A 16,137-nucleotide genomic window follows, 5' to 3' on the forward strand; every position below is an offset into this window, starting at 1 on the left:
TTGTTCTGTGACCTTACATGTGCCAGAATTACAGAAGGAGCTGCTTTCCCTCTTACTCTACATCTCCTACTCTCTCAAATAGGTAAGATGAGATAGGGAAACCCTGTGAAACACTGCTCTTGGATCCCAGGAAAGTGAAGATTTGGAGGTACTGGAGACTAAACTCAGCAGCTTCTCTGAGCTGTGCAGGGCCTGAGATGCTCCCTGATGAATAGTCAGTCCATAGAAGGGCTCATCACTGACCTTCACCACAAAGCTCCCATGTCCATCCCTAAACATCATAGGTGGCCTTCCCATGCTAGGCAGATCACCTCTGTAGGCCAGCACGCCATAGTTAGCAGGTGAGAACTGGCAAAACGGAATTCCTCTGTATGGGAATATGGTGTTTTGGCTGTGGATTTAGAGAAGGTACTAAGTCGCAAGCTTGCTTTAGCAGTTAAATCTCTTTACGTGGCTGTAATGACCAAAAAGTAATGAGACTTAAAATTGTTGGAACTATGCCCAAAAGTCATTTGTGATTTGCCTTACGAGAAAGGTGCAAAGCTTTCTTCATGAAAGAGAGGAGAAAGACAAAATCTGCCCTCAAATCTGTGAACTGTTTCTGAGCTGTATCCTCAAGAAGAGTTCTTTGCTCAGCGTGTGTCCCCTTCGATGCAGCCTATGGCACGGAGAAGAGCCTGTGGGGCTAACCTGTGTCAGATATGATGTCAGGAACCGTAACTGCTGCAGGTGAAAGAGGGGTCCACAGCCAGTTTCCGTGGTAACTGGCAGGCACCTGCAGCTCTTTGACGCAGTACTAGGTCTGTCCTTATCTGTGCATAAAGCATTCAGTGACAGACATATGTAGCTGTCCTGGCAAAGTGTCATCAGTGTTCATTTTGTGGAAAGCAAGCATTTTTTTTCCCTTTCTAATGAGTCGTTTTCATTCCTGTTATGTTCAGATTGATTCCTTATTCCATGTAGTTTATATTTGTAAGTATTGAGGATAACTACTATTATTTGCTTGAAACGTTTCTTTCTGTTTTGTTACAGTCTGCACTGAATTTGCAAACGTGCCCAAATTTGCATGTAGTTTTGCTGCTGCCTGAGGTTCTGTTCTGGTAGCTTGCTGCTTGCGAGGAGAAAGAAAACACTGTGTCAGCCCATGAGCTTGTAAAGTCGTGAAAGCCTTTGCTAAAGCTGTAAATATTGAATGACTCGAAAGATTTCTAAAAGATCAGTTCTGACCTGAAAGAGCAATTGTTCTTGATATCAAGTGCAGTATCAGGAAGCAGGGTTGTTTTGAGTGTGAGACCAGGTTTCCCTAGTGTTCTGGTTACTGCTCATAGCTGTTGAAGTGTTTCACTACAGTGGGTTTGTAATCAGATCCTGTGTATCTGCTCCTTTTGTGGTGTCGTGCTGTGCACTCTGAAGCTTTGGTCTACAGTGCAGATATTCGAGTGAGGAATGAGTGGTGATTGTCAAGATTACGGAGATAGAGATTAATTCTTGGTTTGAGATTGTATCTGGAACTATTGTACACTATTTGTGAGATTATTCTCCAAACCAGTAGTTCTGACACTCTTTGTGCTGCTCAATGTTGAGATGTTTTGTTTCATGAAAGAGTTGTGAGCAAGGCAGAGCATAATTAAAATTAAAACAATATTCTCCAGGCTCCAGTAAGGTTTCTGATAATCATTTATAACCAAACCTGCCTTGCACCACAGTCCTTATGTGACTGCCAAAGGGATTTTAAAGTGCTGGAAGTTAGAGGAAAGAGGGATAATCAAGTTTTCTGTGCTTGTATGAGGATGCCTGATAGGCTTTAACTCACTCCTTTTTTCCCCTCTGTTGTTAAGCATCAGCAATGTTAAAGCTAGATAGCTGGAAGCAGTTTTACCACTTTGCAGCAGTGCCTGGCCGTGTACCGCAAGGAGGGCCTTTCGAAGCCAGGGAATGCTTGCAATTGTAGTGCAGGTTTTGTTCACTGGGACATCACGCCTTTAACCAATCAAGACTAGTGAGCTAACAAGTGAGAGGGACCTCCTGTTGTCTTCAGTGGGTTTTTTACTTCACAGCTTCCAGTAGGAATGATTACTACAAAAAAAAAAAAAACACCCTAGCACAGCACTTAAGGAAGCGCCTGGAGAGAGTAGAAATCAAACTGGTCACTAGGCAAATCATAAGCTTTCAAAGGCTTCTGGTGTTTTTCCCAGAAAAACGAAGGACTTTTCTAGAAATGTGACAATAGTTAACGATTTTTCGGAGATGCCAGTGTGGGGACATTCAACATAAGCAATCCAGCAGATGAGAAGAAATGTCAGATTCACCTTGAAAAGCCAAAGAAACATTTTGATAACTTATTAGCACATGGCTGGTATTGTTGAGACCTTACACTGCTTCCTAAACTTCAGCTATTCAGAAGTATCCTCCAAGTTGTGCACATGTGATTTTAGACCTAAACTAAAACACATACCAAAAAAGATCTTAGAAATTGAGCGTGTGGTTATTAGCAGATACCTTTGAGCACAGGCTACAGTATCTTCCCAACTAGTAATTAACTTGTTAATTTAAACCCTTTTTTTGCATACTTTCATCCGGTACATTTTCAAGCAGCGTATGGTGATGTTACCAGCGAATAACATTATGTGCTGTGTTGAAGCATGTTTTAAGTGTTCATTAATAATATGTTCAACGTAGATAAGACATCAGTTCTTTACAAGAGCTTTGCAAAATTTTGCAAAGGTACATGTAAGTTTGGCAGTGAGAGACTGTCATCAACACTTTCAGCAAACAGCAGGGATTTCTGTAAGATATTTTATCAAAAGCCCAATTCAAATAGCGTGGGCAAGCAGATTAGCCTCACCTAGGAGATGCATGCAGCTGTGGGATCACATTCTCCTTTAAGTCTTGTTAAGTTGTATCTGGGATACTAGAAGGTGGGTTTTGTTCTACTGAGGTCCACAATTGCTAATGTCCATTTCCATGGCCATCTCCTGTGAGCAAAGGGCAGGATTACTACTTTTGTATGCATAAATCTCTGTTTCCTTGTTGATTTAAAATTTGATGTAATGGAAGTTGCATCATCAAACAGGATCATAGAATCATAGAATAGTTTGGGTTGGAAGGGCCTTAAAGACCATCTAGTTTACTCCTGGGCAGGTACATCCCACTAGATCAGGCTGCCCAAGGTCTCATCCAACCTGGCCTTGAACACCTCCAGGGATGGGGCATCCACAGCTTCCCTGGGCAACCTGTGCCAGTGCCTCACCACTCTCATGGTGAAGAAATTCTTCATCAGCTGTTACTTAGTAGGCAAATCTGAAACTTCAGCTAAATGTTTTGAAAACATATGAGAACTATGCTGCAGTTGGTATGGTTAAGAATCGTGTCCCTATTTTCACATGGTCAATAACTTGCAGGTGTTTGAGGTGCCATTTTGATGCCCAGCGTGACTTGAGAAGGCATATTGATACAGTCAGCTTGAAGAATGGAAGTGATAAAGAAATTGCTGTTTCTGAAAGTATTACCTATCTGATAACTATGTACAAAAAGTGTGGGATTCTGGCATGAGTACATGAAGTACAAGGTTTTGGATGAAACAGGATAAGGGCAATGCATTGAGCACATATGTATGTATGGTGCTCCATGTGCATATATGAGTGTATGTAAACGTACTCAGTGTACATACGCACCTAGTCTAGATGATGTTACTTACCCTTTGTATGATGTGGCATCCTTAAGTTTTGATTTTACTTGTAGCTGTTTTGCTAGTAATGTTCAAGAATATTAACAGTTTCCATATGCCCCACATTTGTTGGATATTAAATCACTTCCAGGAAAGGAAGAGAAATGGAGTGAACTCTGGAAGGTGACGCAGTAGATCTGACTTTGTTTTTAACCTGGCTACTGGTTGATCTTGGACAGCTGGCTTTTTCTCTCTCTCTCTCTTTCTCTTTCTTTTTCCACCTTTAAACACCTCTGATAACTAACTCAAACCCCACTAACAAAAACAGTTTGAAATCTCCTGATAGAAATAGCAGCTAATTCTTACTTAGTTTTGTTATTTAGTCAAACATCTGTACAGGCTACTGATAACAATGAGACATAATTTTAGTCACTCCCAGATAAAACCAACACGTTTAACCATGACTTTTGTTTCCCCTCCAGCGCCCCAAACTATTTCTGTTTCAGTTTCTCACTGCCTTGTTTTTAAGTCCTGAGGTCCTTAAGACTGATTGGGTACTTTCACTTCATTGAGCAAATGGATGCAAGATCATTTCTCTTGGGAGGAGCCAGATCGTTGTCTCTCCTTCCTATTAAATTACCTTTTCTTAAAGTGCCAGAGATCATGATCCCAGAAATGTGGATGATCATCAGTGTTTTGGTGGGTAATGCTCTTTACTGGCCATTTAGACCTTGAAGAGACTCTGTATTGAAGAACAGCCAGAGGACATTACACAACACCAAGAAGATGCAGAGAGGAGAACAATCCTTCTTGGAGCACTGTAGTGCCGTACGCTGGTACTCCCAGCTGATAAGCTGCTGGCTTTCTCCTTGCACCCTCAGGAGGAGACATTTTTTGGAAACTCCAGCAGAGAACCATGACCTCACAGTTTCTTATCTCCTGTCCCAAGGGTACCTTCACAGGAGGAGATTGCCTGTGGCATTCCTTTGGGAGAGTAGCTAATGTCAATATTACTGCCCTCTTAATTTGTAGATACAAATGCATTTCAGTAATTACAAAAGCTTTCATTGCAGAGGAAACATAACCCGGCTTACATAATTCTTCATGCTTTCTTTTGTTTTACTGCGATAGCCTGAGTAGTCGGTATGAAAAGCAGGCACAAGAATCATGGATTTGCTGCAAGAATAACTTCAGAAGTCTGTTGGTATTAGCAGCAGTGGTCTGTGTGTGAATGTGTTGTATGAGGAGAATCTAAATTAAAATCTTGTTGCTACACACGTGATAAAGGCCTTAAAACAGCATGAGACTCCTGGCCAACTATGGCTATATTAATAAGAATAAACCAGATCTGGTCTATGAGGGGTTTTGTATATGGACTATAATACATGGGAGCATTTTTTTACTGATTGTCATCTTTCTAACTTTAATTTAGTTTGGTTTTTTTTTTTCTTTTTTCCCCCAGCATTTACTAAATGCTGTCAAGAAACTGGTCTTCTTATGGTGGTGAAGTGTCGGCAAGAGAACACGGCACTGAAAGATTGCCTGGTGGGCTAGTAAGTTCCTCATGAGTTTTTGTTGGTTTTTTGTTGCTTTTTTGTTGCATAGCCTATTCTAATCTAGAAATGAGAGAAAATCTTAAATCTTCTCAAAAGGATGTTGCAAGGTCAGTGTCTTCGATGTATTTTCTGAAGGCTGTATCTTTGCTTTAGAAAACAATGTGCTGGTCAGGGCCCTACCTGACAAAGATTTTATTACTTTAATGAAGCGAACCTATGGCTATAAAGACTATTCTTGATTTCAGTTTGGTGGTAGATTTTCAGCCCAAGGCAACTTGTAACCCTGTATTCACTATGCCGAATTATGTAATGTGTGGTTGGGGGGTGAGCAGTAGAAGCACCTTCATACTCTGTGAGACAGGATAAGTTTGTTTTGATTTTGCGTCTTTGTCTTGAAAGCGTCCTGCTGTTATGAACAGCAAGAGCAGCAGCAATGGGACAACTTGATCCATGGTGGATTGAAATGTCTCTTTCGGAAGTCTAACTTATCCCCAGTGCCATCAGGCTGAAATTCTTGACTTCCCAGGGTGAAGGTTGGGGTTTTTTTGAGTCTGACGGGGAGAAGAAGGAGGCTGATTTGGTTTCTTGCTGGAATGCGTGTCCTGCCCTGTTAAACCTTTAAACTAGGGACAGTTATTTTCAGGTGCTTAGGAACTGATGATAAAACCCGTGTAGCCAGGCAATAGTTCAAGCCCAACTGCAGCGAGAGCTTGCTGGAGTTACTCAGTTGTATTTGTCTGTACGTCCATGCATTAAATTTTGCCTTTAAAAAGAACCACAAACAACCCAAAATCCACACAAACCAAAGAGACGCTATGGAAAGTAGTATTTAGTTCTTGTGTAATTACACTTTAAATCAAAATTGTGAGAAGAATGAATCAAATTTAATGATGAAGTACCTGCATGTTTACTGTTCAAGACAGACTCTTGAACCTGTTCCTAGTTGCTTGGGTGCATAAATATGAGTGTACTTCTGCAGATTCCCATACTGAGGACACTAACTGTAAATAATAACAAATTATTTAGCTGAACTGAAACACCAATACCTTTCCTTTTTTCTGTCTTTCCTCTTCATGGCTTCACTGTAGAGGCTTGGAAATGACTGTGCCTCAGGAGAGAGCAATATCATGAGAGCATGCAGACCGACTCAGGATTCAGAGTTTATGAAGATAACTTTGAATGTTTGTGTGCTTTATATATATATAAAAAAAGTATTTTATTATTGAAGGCAGGCAAATTTTCTTTGGGTGTGAAAGGAAGATCAGTTGCGAGTGTTACTCGTGCAATGCTTGTTCCATATTCCAAGATGAAAAACAATATTATGTATTTCTGTGTCTTGTAGCTATTCTGATCCATTGTTCTATGAAGAATGCAAAACAGAATATCTGAAGCAAAGAGAAGAATACAGAGCAACTGGAATTAAGAAGAAGAGGCAGAAGTTTGCTTCAAATGTGTAGTTAAAACTTAAAACGAACTTTTCAAATTTTATATCCAACTTTGATTTGACTTGATTTAAACAGATTAAAAACACCTGTACCCATCTGTGTGGAATTTAACTGAAATATACAAAATGAGATGAGTGGAGAATAAAATAATCTCTGAACTTGAAAGTAAATTTTTTAATTTTCTGTAATTAAAGATAAAAAGCACGTTGTCACAATTTGCAAGAGAACTTGCAAAGGTCTGTACCTCTGTTTTGTTACCAATTTACAAAAGGCCTTTGGGAATATAAAGCTTGTCCCTAGTCATGAGTTGCAGACTGCATAAAAAACCTAAAGAGGGAATATTTTAAGTTGTATTAACTGATCACAAATTGTGTGTGCATTAAAATTTGTTCCACTGTAGGCATTAATTCTTCCATTAATGTTTGTCATCTGAAGCTAAGGTTGTACGGATATGCTCTTGATGCTCTTTCTAGAAGAGAAGGGTGGCAAAAGCAAGGAAGAGCGGCTTCTTGGACCAAATTATCTTTTTCATGAAAATATTGAGTCATATAAGAGCCTGGTAGTACTTCTGCTTAAAAATTATGACTCATTTTTAAGTCTGCGTTTTCAGAAGAGATGAATGCCCCATGCCTGCGTGTGGCCCAGACCGACTGTTTTGACTCAGAGGAAAGAGCCATCTGATCTAGTCTCCTACCCTGAGAGTGGGAGAAGGCACGTTGAAGGCAAAGCCATGGAGAGCAGGATCCTCCCTTGCCTTCCTCTTGCAGAATGAAGATGATTGTATACGCTTCCACACTTCAGGAGCGAGCGAGTGACCACACTTGCAAAACGATTACGGGTGGAAGCAGGTAAACTAAACTAGGTACGTAAGATGCAAGTCACATCTCGCAGAAACTAAGTGTAAGCAAGTTCCTATTTAAAAAGGGGCATGAAAAATATCTTTCATGTTCTGATACTTGAAGCTGTGTAATTGTAGAACTCTCAGATGCATAAACAGCTCCACTAGAGATAGCGAGTAAAACTTTGTATTACCATACTGAGGTATCTTTTGAAGCATTTTGAAATAAATATTTAACAAGCAAGGAAAGGCTGCATTTAAAAAGCCCACTCACATGGCGAAAAAAAAAAGTTTTTCTTGAATAAGTAGGATTTGTTACTTTTCCCTCAGAACATGTAAAATCTAAATTGTTTATTTTAGATTCCACAGCTTCTGTGGAATAAACTTTCCTACACACATTATTTGCTCTTGGATCCTCAGTTCAAGCATTCTAGAAAACAAAAATATTCCAAATCAGTTAATGGAAAATTAGCTGTTTTGGTGAGTGTATTTAGAACAGAGGAAACTTAAGTAGATGGCCAAGTGTTTTAAGGACAGCAGCTCTTCTGTTATTTCACTATGAAAACATGCTCCATTCTCAACCTCTGGAAAGTGAGCCTGGATGGTTATAATTTTTGTCGGAAAGCACTTCCAAAGAAGATATGGGCTGGGATGAGCATTCTTTTAGAGGCGAGTGCTGCGTGCTGCCAGTGGTACATGCCTGCAGCAAGGGCTCACCTAGGGTTTCCTCAGTTTCCCACCACAGCTGGTGAAAACAGACAACAGCACCAGCAGTGGGCTTCTCCTTTTCTGGCACTGCAGGAAGTGTGTTCAGCAGGTGAGGGGGGACCCCGGTGCACTGAGTACTGCTGGGGAGGAATTAATGCCTGTTGTGGAACAAAGCCCAGTTTAACCCGCAGGTATTAATCCCTCACCGTTCTATACATGCTTTAAGTGAAGGACTGCAATAATCAAGCTCTGATGTCAAGCCTGAAATTGCATGTACTGAATTAACATGTCATTCATTTCTCTTTATCTACACTGTTGTGTGTATAAGGAAGAATGGGGTTAGTGAAGCTCCTCCTTTATTTACCTTGGTGTACACTTATAGCTGGGCTTTGCCCTTGGCTCTGGCATCAACTTCCTCTGTAATACACCCACAGCCTTAATTCCTAGGTTTGAATTCTTGATTTCAGACCTTTCACTTTCTTAATGTCTTGTGCAGTATCCTGTGTTCTAAGTGCATTTACATCTTTTATTTAAAGTTTAAATGAAAGAATGAGTACTATGAAGTAACCAACAGTAAATTGCTTTTGCTTTTGTTTTTGTCTCAGCTGCAACCTCTCCTTCCTACTCAGGTTAACAGGAAGCAGCCTATGATCCTAATCAGTGTGAGAAAACAGCAGTACTGACAAAGCCTTCAGCTGTTCTTCTGCAGCGAACTGGAAGGTTTTTTGCTACATGTTGAGTACCTTTGGAAAGAGTGCTACTGTTTTGTCAGAATTTAACTCAGGAATAATGAGAGGGTAAAGCTCTGGAAGCCTGTCTCTCTTCTCCTCTCAGGCCCTCCACCTCAACAACACAAAACATGGAACTGCCTTGCTTACTAAGAGTAGGCACCTGTACGGGAGGAGGAAGGGAGCAGACATGGATGCAGGCAGGCAGTACTTCACATAGCCATCTCCATCTAAAGCAGGGATTGCAACTCTAATTAATGGTCCCTAGATGTTTCTTTGTATGTTTGGGTTTTTTTTTTTCATTTTGAAATACATTCTGCAGGATTCTTACATATTATTCTGCGAAGGAGTAGACAATTGATGGAACTGATCGAGGTGCATCTCCAAGTTAGCCTGTTAATATAAAAAAAAAAGCTAAGTGCAGAGGCAGGGACTAACACAAGTAGGTCAGCCAAAGTCTGAAGTGTGGCATTGCCATGAGCCCATCATAGTTAATATTTGTATACGTGCCTGACATTTTCCAACACTCGACCCTCTTACAAATTAAGGTGGCTTTACCAAATGTTTGCAGTTCCAATTTTATGATTCCCTGTTACAACAAGAAGTGTTCACGAAGTCGCACAGCTTTCATTGTAGCTGTAAAACTAGCCTGGCACCCCATGCTTGCGTCTTTTAACGGGAGCCACGTGCTCAGCCAGTTGAAAACCATCCACTGTGTGGCACTATTGATTGACATTGATGGAGTAAGGTCTTAAAACTAGAAGACTGATTTGTTACCAAGCACCCTCACACAGCTCAGCAAGGTGGCTGCCACGGTTTCTGCCAGGAAGGGGCTTGTCTTTGCCTCTTTGTAGGACTTGGGAGAACTTGGCAAAGCACCCACACGTTTTAGTTCAGGCTGTACTCTTTCAGTTTATTAAAGCTCTTTTCAAACTCGTGAGACAAGCTCCTGACAAATCTGAAGCCTAAAAGAGTGAGCAAAAAGGTGTCATACACATATTCAAAATGTTTGCCTTCGTAGAGTAAAATGACCACTTCGAGGAAAGATGAGTGGCGGTTTGTAATGGACAGGGTTTTCAAAGAGGAGTAGAACTACCTATCATTGCAGTCTCTGCATCTTCACCCAGCAATTAATCTGTAAGCCAGGAACACATTCTACCACATATTTAGTAGAGCTGTACTCTTCATCAAGTAAATCCTGCAAGTGTTAGAGCAACAATAATTACTGGTTTTAACCATTAACTTTAAAGCAGTAATAAATTTTATTCTAAACTGAGATATAATCAAAATAAGAACTGTTAGCATCTACACATTTATGCAAACAAGAAAAGTCTGTTTATTCCAGAAGCATAGGATTTTGCAGTGCTGGAACTGATGAATTCTTTTAAGGCGTTTTGAGCTGCTGCTTGGTTATGGAAAACCTTTACTTGCAGTAAGTGGTCGAGATGCCTGGAAGTGTGGTAATCGGTGGGAGAGAGGTCTGGTGAGTAAGCTGGGTGAGGTAGAGTTTCATAGCCCAGTTTGTGCAGCTTCTGCAGAGTCATTTGCAAGACGTGGTCAGGCATTGTCACGGAGTGGAATTGGTCCTTTTTGATTGACCAGCGTTTGATGTAGGCACTGCAGTTCTTGGTGCATTTTGTCAATTTCCTGGCAATATGTCTTTGTTCCGATGGTTTTGTCAGGATTAAAGAAATTGTAGTGAATGATTCCACTTGCCAACCACCAAACAGGGACCATAACCTTCTTTTGATGCAGCTTCGGTTTCGGGAAGTGTTTTGGTGCTTCACCTTGGTCCACCCACTGCACAGAATGCCGTTGGTTGTCATATAGAATCCATTTTTCATCACATCACAATGCGATCAAAAAATTGATTTTTGGTGTGCAAAAAGAAACGCAGAGTTCGTAACAGTGATTTTTTTGATTTTAATTCCACTTGTGCAGCACCCATTTTGTTGAGTCTTTTTGATTTTCCCACGTGGTGCAAATGCCAAACAGCTGTTCAATGGTCAACATTTAGTTCTTCTGCAACCTCTTGAGTTGTTTGGCATGGGTCCACTTCAGGACTGGCCCTCGATTGTTGTATATTGAAGGATGCCCGTGACCCTCCTCAGCCTTATGACTCTCATTTCTGCTACAAAACTTTTGGAACCAGTTTTGGAGATTTTTTGAACTTCCGTTGACGGTCGCTGGCCAAATGCTTGGTTGATATTGCTGGCAGTTTCCACGGCTCTACATCCCCTTTTGAACTCATATAACAAAATTGCTTGAATGTGCTTTTTCGCCTCCTTTAATTTGGCAGCATAATATATGAAAAATAAACAGTGAAAACAAAATCATTAGCATAAATAAGTAGAGCGAATTGTGCACTTCAAAATGCTGTACTACACGAGCAAGTTAAATAAAGGTTTAATCCAAAATAAGCATCACAGTTTACAATTACAAAATCGGCAATTATTTTTGCCCCAACCTATTAATTCCTGTGTTCTCCGTTTACTCTGCTGGTCCAAGAATGGTCAAATACAGTTGAAACAGAAATATTCCATCTAGTTATAAATCAGTTCAGTACCAATAAGCACATGGTTATTTCTTTCATGCTTCTCTCCTAGATCAAACACCACCCACACTCAAAAGCCATCGTCTTACCACCTAATTACTGTATCTTGTGTTGCCTTCATGTTTGAACCGCTTACTTTCTCTTCCATCTTAAAATACAATGACATGAATTCTGCTGGATGCTGATGTCAGTTTACATCATATTTACTACAGACAACAGATCTAAAGAAAAATCAGAACGGTTCACCTGCTTATTCAGTTTAGGAATTTGCATCTCTGTTAAAATTAAGCTTTAATTTTAGTGTTGATAGTAAAAAAAATGAAACACTTCTGTCCACTGTCCTATGCTCCTACAACTACAAATAGTGCACAAAAAGGGGGAAAAGCCTGACCCTTAAAAACCAAAACAATACAAATAATAGAACACCACCCACCCAAAAAAAAACCCCACACCCCACATGCCATTTTGTATTCAACGTACAGAAAGCAACAGGGAAACACCTTACTGCTCTGCAAGTGGTCTTCTGGCCTGTCTCAAAATCAGAAGAAAATGCAGGCAAGTCAGTCCAGTACCAGAACCTTTCCCTCTTCCTTCACCAGGCCATGGCATCATTAAAAATACAGGTGTCTGCGCACAGGAGCCTCAAAGTCTCCTGCAATAGCTTTGCAAATTAAACCTGCTTTAAATCACCAGTATAGTTGCCCAGGGAAGCTGTGGCTACCCCATCCCTGGAGGTGTTCAAGGTCAGGCTGGATGGGCCCTTGGGCAGCCTGATCTAGTGAAACACGTCCCTGCCCATGGCAGGAGGGTTGGAACTGGATGATCTTTAAGGTCCCTTCCAACCCAAACTATTCCATGATTACTAGATGATCTTTAGGGTCCTTCCCAACTCAAATCATTCTATGACTCTACTTAGATGGGCCTGTGCTGAGTTCTTTGGACTAAGTATTGCCTTACTGTAACTCCACCATATGTCTAGAGCTGCTCTTGTCTTTTTCCAGCTGTAAAATTTGACAGTGCATCACAGCTAATTTGGGAGTTTGTTTGGTTTTTTTTTGATATCGTTACTTCACAGAAGAGGACAACTAATCAGCTGCAAGCCCATAGAGCTGGCAGGGAATCTTAAAATGATCAGATTTACAAAAAATATTTAAAATTAACCAAACAGTGGAAGTTTACATGAGTTATTAGGTTATTCCAGCTCTCCAAATATCCAAATACATATTCATCAGCTTGCCATATGCCCACTTAAGTGTGCAAAGTAACCTCCTGCTGCCTCAAATGCCGTCTTCCATTTCTGTTAAATGGAATTAGTGTTTTCTTAAATTAAAAATTGTCAAATCTGTGGGTTGGGTGAAGCTTTAAAATGTTCAAAGTCTGTATTCAAGTGATATTTTGTGTGTGTCATTCAGCATACTTTGGTCCTTACTTTATGCATTTTTATGGTTTTATATAGAAATGCCCGCGTATGCACACAAAACACCAGAACCCCTTTACGCTGGCTCCTTCTGCATGTAATTTGCTGTCACTGTGATGAAAAGCTTTCACTCCTGAAAATGGAAAAAACACTGTAAGCCACCAGTGACATGGATTTAAATGACTTTTCCATCTTGAGTCAAAATGCGATTGTACGCTTCAGACCAGCAGATGCTTCACAGGCAGTGAGCTCCCAAGTGACTTCAAATCTGGGGACTTCTTTTTCCTATGTTATGGTCTGGCCGCAGCAATGACTGACTGGATTGGAAATGCTGCCTACAGCAAGCTCTCCATCATCCTGCTCTCCTCTCCCAGGTATCAGCACTTCTTCTGAAGTCCCTCCTGGCAAACGTCACTGCTCCTTTTTCTAGCACGGAAAGCAGCACAGAAGATAAACCACAAGTCAAAGGCAAAGTCCAGAAATTCTCAGGCACAGCCCAGAGGAACTTTAAGTTTTCCCATCACACATGACAGGTTGACCAGGAACCTTTTGATACATGTAATCAAACCATAGGAACACGCCGTGACTTAAGGTAAAAGTCCTTCAGGTTTCAACATCCAAGAGAATCCTTTTCCCGGAACACACAGAAGCGATCTGCAGAGGATGTTTGATATTTTTCCTGAATGGAGGGAAAATTCACCTCAACCTTAATTGTTTGCATTTGCAGTGACCTTTATAATCAAGAAATTAAAACAGAGTAAAAAACTTTGTGCCAAATGCTGAAAGGAGATTTGTAAGAGAAACCAATTTCAAACAAAAATAAATTTATTTCAAATCTTACACAGCAGAATTCATTGCACAAATCGAAGTATTAATCGTGTTGTCTGTTGGATAATACATTACTTAGTAAAAAAACCTCTGTAATGTTGAGGTGGGCAACCCCAGAAAGCTACATCAGAACTAGATACCATATAGCTTATGCAGCCACACGAGAAATGTTTTCTGCTGCTTTGTTATTACACAGGTAGTTGGTTCTATCAGCTAAAGCCTAGTGACTTGGATTTGTTTTATGCATATTGGGTTTTGTTCTATTACTTTCCAAGAGATTGTACTCCCCTGAGTCAGCTGTGTTCATTGGTCAGAATAAATTCCAGCATCCGACACCATTTCCATTAATCACAGACAAGCCAGTATACGTGAGCAAGATAATAGAAAGATAAAAACTATATGGGAAACATTATTTATGTATGCTGTTCACTAAGATAGTAGAAAGTATCCAGAAGGCATGTTTTCAACTGTGATAGACAAACCAAAAGAGGAGGGGAAGATGGGCATCATGTGAAGTACTTACTCCACAGGGAAGAAAGCACCTGGAACCACGCAGCACCTCAGTAACTCTTTTACAGCCCATCATTACTACGGCCATGCTACAGGCAGTTTCCTCATGTATCGCCAAGCAATTTTAAGATAATTTGTTACTAAACAGCTGTGAAAATAATTTTTATTACACTGATCTTAAGCTGGACCCTGTCAAGTTGAATACTTTACTCACCCCCCCATCTCTAAATAACATATTTAGTATTAAGTATCTTCTCACACATTACAGGACGGGGATCGTGGATCTAAAATGCAAAGCATTTTTCTTCAACGTTTTGAGCAGTCAAGGCGTTTCGCTTAACCCTGTTGCGTTCAGCCAGGTATGAAGCAAAGCAGGTTTGTTTTTTTTAAAAAGGCATAAATTATATTTTGTCTAAAAACATTTCTTGGCCTTAAGAGGGAATAAAACCCCTAAACAGTACCTAGACACCCATAACCTATAAAGCAGGTAGTTGCAATCCAACTCTACTTCCCCGTGGCATGCTAACGGTACCACAAAACCACTTCCTATGTTACAACACCTGATTAAATTAAGGCTTTGTTTCTTTAATAAAAGAAAAGTTAGTAGCCTTCACCGCCACACAAATACAAAGCCAAAGTTCTGGTGCTGCGCAGAGGAGGCACAATAGGGGTTAACTGCACTGTGAGCAGGATGATTCCGTAGCAGGCACCACTATGCACAGAATTCATTCAAGTTTCCTACAGCACATAGGGTTCAGCAGCTTTATTTATGATCCTTTATAATTCCCAATAAAGGCCCAAAATGGTGCAATCTAAACAGGACAGCCTAGGAGCAATTTTTCTCTTGCCACTATCTAATATAAATCAAGATTTTGACCAAAAATAAATCTCACCTTTGTTAAAAATTACATAAAAATGCATTTCTAAACCAGAGGAATCAGAAAGTTAATTGAAAGGAGGAAAGGAGAGATAATCCAGTGCTTCACTTTATGCCTTACTCTGGGAAAAAAAAAACCTACTGTAAAAAATTAAGTCAGAGCTGGTACAAGTTTTAACACAGCATACCAAATATTTTCTTGATAACATACAAATAGCAAACAAATACAGAACTGTGTTATTTTGTTTTATTCCAAGAACTCACTTTTCAGTGTCATCATTTGCAAATGCGTGCCATCTGCAGTGGAAGCCTATCTAGGCACTATGCTAGATCTCCTTCTACTTACATTAAAGCAGCACAGCTTTAACTTCAAGGAACTCACTCCCGATTTACAGCAGAGGAAGACTGGGCTTTCTGTTCTGGAACTAGAATTAAAAAATAAAGAAAGAACATTCCAGGCAATCTGTTTTCCTCCTTTAAAAGTTCAAGTGTTAAGGTGCCTATTCAGATCCATTCTAAAAACGCCTCAGTTCACTCTAAAAATTGTTTAACTCTTGTGCAGACAGTTTTGATTGCACCGATCCAGGTAATCTACTGGACAGTTTAACAAAGTTGTTTTATTTTTCATTTCCCAAAACGTGTTCTCGTTAGGCTTTGGAGGACTTGGGAATACCCAGGAATTATCTTCTAGAGAGCTCTTTCCAAAAGAATGGTGTTCCTGAAATGGTTTGCCATCAACTGGAATGGGTCTGTCATCTGTCCATGCTTGTAGAGTCACCCTTTCAGAGGGAATGGTGACATCTCTCGGCAGTGGAGGAGACACAGCGTTGCAAAGCTTTTTGTCATTTTGTGAGAGTTTTCTATAGACTGCCCCAGATGTCAAATTCAGCTTTGAAACGTTCAAGTCAACACATTGGACTGGTACAGTAGAGGCAGCTGGAGAAAGAAGATAAAAAAGATGTTTAAATTACATTATCTAATGCATTTTTCACATACTCCAAAGGTACTA

The 16,137-nt window shown here is 40.2% G+C and overlaps 2 protein-coding genes across 4 annotated transcripts in view; one reads left to right on the top strand and one right to left on the bottom strand.

The window, feature by feature from the left end:
- The window catches only part of CMC1 (C-X9-C motif containing 1), a 46,093-nt gene extending 35,258 nt beyond the window's left edge, over window positions 1-10,835 (top strand). For 2 of the 3 annotated variants that reach the window (XM_054057855.1, XM_054057856.1), the window contains exons 3-4: window positions 5,130-5,220; window positions 6,566-10,835. In XM_054057855.1, coding sequence (XP_053913830.1) covers window positions 5,130-5,220; window positions 6,566-6,680 — 206 coding nt within the window. In that variant the 3' untranslated portion in view covers window positions 6,681-10,835. The remainder of the gene's footprint in view (window positions 1-5,129; window positions 5,221-6,565) is intronic. The other variant, XR_008448417.1, reaches the window with a different exon arrangement.
- Window positions 10,836-13,430: 2,595 nt separating this feature from the next.
- Window positions 13,431-16,137, bottom strand: part of AZI2 (5-azacytidine induced 2) — a 29,476-nt gene continuing 26,769 nt past the window's right edge. Inside the window, exon 8 of the mRNA XM_054057857.1 lies at window positions 13,431-16,064. Coding sequence (XP_053913832.1) covers window positions 15,676-16,064 — 389 coding nt within the window. The 3' untranslated portion in view covers window positions 13,431-15,675. The remainder of the gene's footprint in view (window positions 16,065-16,137) is intronic.

The sequence above is a fragment of the Cuculus canorus genome, chromosome 2, assembly GCF_017976375.1.
Source record: "Cuculus canorus isolate bCucCan1 chromosome 2, bCucCan1.pri, whole genome shotgun sequence".
In the NCBI taxonomy this organism is placed as follows: domain Eukaryota; kingdom Metazoa; phylum Chordata; class Aves; order Cuculiformes; family Cuculidae; genus Cuculus; species Cuculus canorus.